Below are 6254 nucleotides of genomic sequence, written 5' to 3'. Positions count from 1 at the left end.
AAAAGTCTTTATTATTCGCACTATTTTAAAATTAAAAGAATAACGTTTGAATATTAAAAATATTATTTGTATATTTTTAAAATGAAAAGGACATATTTTTTTTTTTTGTACTTAACCGAATTAACTTGGTAGATGGCAATGGTGTCATACCATCTTTCCTTTTCTATAGATTGAGGACTAGTACCACTGTCAGTTTAGCAATCAAAAACAAAAACAAAATAATAATAAAGAAATGATGACGGTCATATTAATTGTTTGGAACGCTAACATGGCCCATTGTTTTCCCATTTTTTTAACTTATGGTGTGTTCCAATCCAAGCCCACCATGTAGGACTTTTCTTCCATACACAAGCCAATAATTCAAAAAAAGGTTCTCTTAAGAGGTGACTTCCAAGTTCAACTAACGCTTTTAATTAGTAGAATAATCCGAGAATTAAAGAGTGGGGTCATGTGCAGCACTGTGAATGCTTCCTCTAGAATCATTTGATGTTAGTCAAAGATCATTCATATGATATAATACGACAAACAAAAATAATAGTGTCAAAAAAACTACTCCACTATAAAATCAAAACATTTAGGCGCGTTTCTAGAAAGTCAAACTTTTAGTCCAAGTGAAAGCTTCAAGGACGGTGTTTTATAATTTTCTTACATTTATGACAAGCACATAACTTTTTATTATAAATAAAGATTGCCACAAACCCCTAGAATCCTCACCAAGAGTTCTTCAAATCTTCAGTACAAGTATTCTTATATAACTGCTCAAATTTCACTCCCACCACCATTTCTGTACTACCATATTTCTAAACAAGTCAATCTTTATCAAGAAGATTAATGGCAGAGAAGGAACAGCAACCAGGGCATAACTCGGCAACACCATATAACTATGGCCGAGCAGATGAAGAGTCACAAACCAAAGAACTTAAACGCCAGAAACGCAAGAAACTTATCCTGTATATTGCTGCATTTGTTGTGTTCCAAACCATTGTTATAGCCATCTTTTCACTCACTGTCATGAAGGTCAAAACTCCCAAGTTCCGCGTTCGTGCTGCCTCATTTGAGACTTTTAGTGTCACGGCATCATCATTTGACATGAGAATGAATGCTCGAGTTGGTGTCAAGAACACCAACTTTGGCCCTTACAAATTCGACGATGGTACCATTACCTTCTTTTACAGGGGCGTTGAAGTGGGGAATGCTTTTGTTCCCAAGTCAACAGCTAAATTTCAATCCACCAAGAGGTTCAATGTTGCTATAAACCTATCATCAACCACTTTACCAACCAATTCTGAATTAGGAAGTGATTTCAATTCTGGGATTTTGCCGCTGAGCTGCACATCAAGATTGACCGGAAAGGTGGAGCTAATGCTGGTGATGAAGAAGAAGAAAGCTACCAATATGAATTGCACCATGGAAGTCAATATCGCAACCCAGCAACTCCAGAATTTGAAATGCAAATGATATATTATTTGCGTAAATCTGTTCAGAATTTATTTCCCGAAAATTCTTTGGTTCTCTTGTTCTTTGTTAATTTAATTTTTCCTTTATATATCCGAATGTGTTCTTAAAATATTTTTTCCACATCTTCCTTTTCTCCTTTTTGATTCATAAGGCTCAATTTTTAGCCCATTATTAAGCGCCCCCACTACTTTATTTAATTATTTACTTTATAACCGATGAAACGACATATTTGTTCAAATTTAACCGGACACTCCCAAAATTTTTCACTCAATACAGCTTCCCCCAAAAACAATTTCACTCCTGCGCCAAATTGATATGGGCACAATTAAAGGGGTACTTTAAAAATATATGTATCAAAAATAAAAAAATTAAAATACACTTTAGCGATAGACCAACGAGCATTATTAATTATTTTGATATCCTTTAATTTCTGAGTGTGAACTTGATCAACCTATATCTTTAAAATTTGCGGTATCACACAAGCTTCAAGTAGAAAGACCAAAATACCCTGTAAAAGCCACTTGTCATTCTTAGCCCAAACCTGTTACTGAGACTATATAATTCACAATGCAGGCTAAATCACACGCTGTTCAATGTAAGGTAGCTATCTAAACATATGTATAAACATATAATACAATGGTAATCATATAAGCCCTTGACATATATATACAACTGTGAAATGACCATAGTACCCCTGAAAATCTATGTAGCTAATTTTCATATACTGAACCTCAGTTAACAATGAAAATAGCCTGCATAGGCTGAATAGCTACAACGTACTATCTTAAAACATTGTGAAATTATGTCACAAGATGATAAAAGACTATACAACCCATGTGAGATGATATAAGCCACCGTGCACAACAATGGTAATCATATAAGCCTTTGACAGCTCTATTACACCATGTTTTAACATTAAAAAGGCAAACACCAATTTGTACTAATTAGGACCAACATGAGAAGACTGAGGGAGAAATGGGACACTTGGTACAAATCAGACGTTCCCTTGGAAGCATCTCTATTGTTGCTGGAATTGTGCAGTAACTGCCATTAGAGAAAATCTATAAATAGACACTTCTTTGTACTTTAGAAATGTTGTTTGACACACATCAAACAACATCAATTGGAATTATCTTTCAATTTCGATTGCCTTTACATTCTCTGGAATGTATCTTCATTATCTTTAATTTAATTTCAACACTTTCTTTCCAAGAATTACTTTCTAGTAGCTTTACTTTCAAGTAATGCACTTTAGTTTCTTTTTATTCAAGTCACAAAATCCTCCTTAAGTCCTTTCCTATAAAGGCAAAAAAGAGCTTAGAGGTGGTCACTCCAGACCTCTTCTCAGTCGCCTTTTTCTTTCAAATTTTCAATTGGAATATTATTTGGAGTCTTCACTTCGAACTTTTACAGTTCCTGGCACGCCCATCAATTCAAATGGAACTGAACAATTTTACAGGCCAAACACAAACACCTAAATTCAAAATTGAGTTTATACTCAATGGTGGATTATAACCTTAGAAATCATCATATAGGATTTGGCTGCTTCGATTATGAACTCTCACTTTCCTGATATAGATTGTCCATCAATGTTCGATCAATTGTAAACTTAGATGTATTTAGAGATATCTTCCTTAATTTTTCTAAAGATGAGCAAATAGACCAATAAGGATTGTTGAAGGTTTAGCGTTTGAGTTCCGTTTGGAACAAAGAGTGGAGGTGCCGGTTTCTTGCCGTGCTGTAAAAAAATTGTGGGACAAACTCCAATATGTGAATTACTAGTGATGGTATAAAAAATGTGAAAAAAATAGGTATGTGAATTACTTATCGGTTAATAAAATAAAAATGAAAAAAACAAAAATTGAGCCAATGTTAGACCTTCCACAAAAAGGACTCTTAATCTTTTAGGAAAAATTCAGAGCCCCAAAATATATGGGGATGTTAAAGAAAAAGCTTTTCGCACTTTGCACTTTTATTTTATTCCATCAAAACGTAAAAATTTTAATTTTTATATCATACAAAATAAAGCAGGGGAATTTAATGATGAACGTCTCATCAAAGGGTATGCCTTCAAAGAAATATCAAAAAACCAAAATGGGTTATATTAATCATATTATATAAGGATTCAACTTAGTAAATGGCAACCATATTATATCATTTTTTCCTCTTCTCATAGACAAAGGAATAATACTCCTGTGTCACTTAACTACCCAAAAAAATAGGATATGGCTGTCATTTCCAATTGTTTGGCAGGCTAACATGGTCCATTTTTTCCAATATATATATGTCCTATATGACAGGTGGGACTGTATAGGACATTTTTTTCTCCATACACATCTACGCGTCCTAATAATTCAAAGAATTTTCCACGCAGAGTACTTTAATGTACACACCTAAGCTGTCAAACTAAGAAAACTTCTCTTAGTGAGATGTGATTAGCTAGGGTAACTTCTTCTTCTTCAAAAGAAAAAGAATGAGTGTTTCCACTCCCGCTAGAAATAATATTACCAGTATGTATGGGTTAACTTCAACTTTTAAAAAAACACTGATGTTCATATTTTTGTCATCCATGCTATTTGAAAAAATTATATAATGGGTAGGTTGGTAAGTGGGGATGAATTTAAACAAAATTAACACAAGAAAATGACAGCATATTATACGGCATTTAAAGCTACAAGCCTACAACGTTTATTGGAATAAAAAATCATCTGATATTATTTCCAGTGGAAGCATCTAATATTATTTTAACCGAGATTTTATTTAAATCATCTGATATTATTGAAACAGTTATTTTATATTAAATATTGTTGCGTACCAAAATATTGGAATAAAAAATCTACACACAAATAATAATAATAATAATTCAAACCACTCAGGCGCGTACTCAGGCGCGTTCTAGATAGTCTACCCTTATGTCCTTGTCAGTGAAAGCATCAAGGAAGGTGTTCCATAATTATTTTACATCCATCACAAGCACACACCTTTTCATTATAAATATAGCTTGCCACACAAACCCAAAAAATACTCACCAACAGATCTTCAAATCTATACAGTTACAGGTGTATATATAGCATATTCATATAGCTGCTCATATTTCACTCCCACCACAATATTTCTAGACAAGTCAATATTTATCAAGAAGATTAATGGCAGAGAAGCAGCAGCAACCAGGGCATCACATGCCAGAACCAAATAGCTATGGCCACGTAGACGAAGAGGCACAATCCAAACAACTCAAACGCCAGAAACGCAAGAAACTTATTCTATATATTGCTGCTTTTGTTGTGTTCCAAACCATTGTTATAGTCATCTTTTCACTCACTGTCATGAAGGTCAAAACTCCCAAGTTCCGCATTCGTACTGCCTCATTTGAGACATTTAGTGTCACAGCATCATCATTTGACATGAGAATGAATGCTCGACTTGGTGTCAAGAACACCAACTTCGGTCCCTACAAATTCGACAATAGTACAATTACCTTCTTTTACAGGGGTGTTGAAGTGGGGAATGCTTTTGTTCCCAAGTCAACGGCTAAATTTCTATCAACCAAGAGTTTCAATGTTGCTATAAACCTATCATCAAACAGTTTACCAACCAATTCAGAATTAGGAAGTGATATCAGTTCCCGGATTTTGCCGCTGAGCAGCACATCAAGATTGACCGGAAAGGTGGAGCTAATGCTGGTGATGAAGAAGAAGAAAGCTATCAATATGAATTGCACCATGGAAGTTAATACCGCAAGCCAGCAAATCCAGAATTTGAAATGCAAATGATATATATATGTGCAAATCTTTTCAGAGTTTAAATCCTGAAAATTCTTTGGTTCTTTTATTCGTTGTTAATTTAATTTTTCCATAATATATCTGAATGTGTACTTTAATATTTGTTTTTTCAATTTTAGCCCCATTATTTTCAAGCGTTGATTAATTTATAACTGGCTAAAGTCAACCTTGTCCCACTAGTAAAGACGTGACAGAATTAGGTCCGATACAAAATTATTTACTCCACAAAAAGGGCAAAAGAGTGTCAATCCCCACATTATTTACGGAGTAGCCCATAGTATAAATACTAAGAGCAAGGACCAAGGAAAAGGGCAGGAAAAAAATAGTGATAAAGCACTACGTTCTTATACTTTGTTTTCTTCCATTCAAGGAGGCCTAGCCTAATCAATAACAAGTATCTTCTTACAAATTCTGAATGTATTTGGTGTGAATTTGTTTGCCTATACTTGCAAATTTCTGCACATATACTTTGGCACCTTAAAAACTCGAGATGGGATTGTAGGCATAGTCCTATCAGCTCCGCCACAACAAATTTATATATAATTGTTTCAAAATATATATAATTTGAAAGAAACAAATTAATATGGATCGATATTCAGATCAAATCGAAAGAATGATCAATTGCGGATATCAAGATATGATATAAATAGAGATTTTATGTGGCATAAGTTGTTGGTAGTGTGTTTGCGTAGGAGAGCGTACAAGACTGCCAGAGTAGGGGTTGTTGATTAAGTTTAAACAAAAATCCGGCCCAGCCTTAAACTCAGAGTATCAAATCCTTCCCATTAGGGGCGGGGCAGGACAAAAACCCGTTGGGGGCGGAGGAAATTTCTACCCCCATCGAGACTAGAGCAAACATGGTCCTATGAAGGCAATGCGGAGAACTAAGAAGAAGTTCACGAAGACTAGCAGAACATTCAGCCTGATAGCCTGTTGGGAAACGTGCAAATTTTTAAAACTTTTTGAGGGATTTGCAATCATAGATCTTGATTCATTACATAGAGACAAGTTTTA

At 34.5% G+C, this 6254-nt stretch overlaps 2 protein-coding genes across 2 annotated transcripts; both read left to right on the top strand.

Moving 5' to 3' along the window:
- Positions 1-831: 831 nt before the first annotated feature.
- On the top strand, positions 832-1458 carry LOC132270230 (late embryogenesis abundant protein At1g64065-like). Its single transcript, XM_059771421.1, has one exon. It carries the CDS (start codon positions 832-834, stop codon positions 1456-1458), a length of 627 nt encoding a protein of 208 aa, XP_059627404.1.
- Positions 1459-4604: 3146 nt separating this feature from the next.
- On the top strand, positions 4605-5231 carry LOC132270229 (late embryogenesis abundant protein At1g64065-like). The gene has a single exon (XM_059771419.1). The coding sequence runs from the start codon at positions 4605-4607 to the stop codon at positions 5229-5231; it is 627 nt and encodes a 208-aa protein (XP_059627402.1).
- The last annotated feature ends 1023 nt before the right edge of the window (positions 5232-6254 follow it).

Source organism: Cornus florida, unplaced genomic scaffold (genome assembly GCF_030987335.1).
Source record: "Cornus florida cultivar Cherokee Brave unplaced genomic scaffold, ASM3098733v1 CherokeeBrave_3.0.0_Hap2_Chr08, whole genome shotgun sequence".
Classification (NCBI taxonomy): domain Eukaryota; kingdom Viridiplantae; phylum Streptophyta; class Magnoliopsida; order Cornales; family Cornaceae; genus Cornus; species Cornus florida.
Note: the sequence above shows the minus strand (reverse complement) of the source record. Positions and strands in the feature narration are given on the sequence as shown.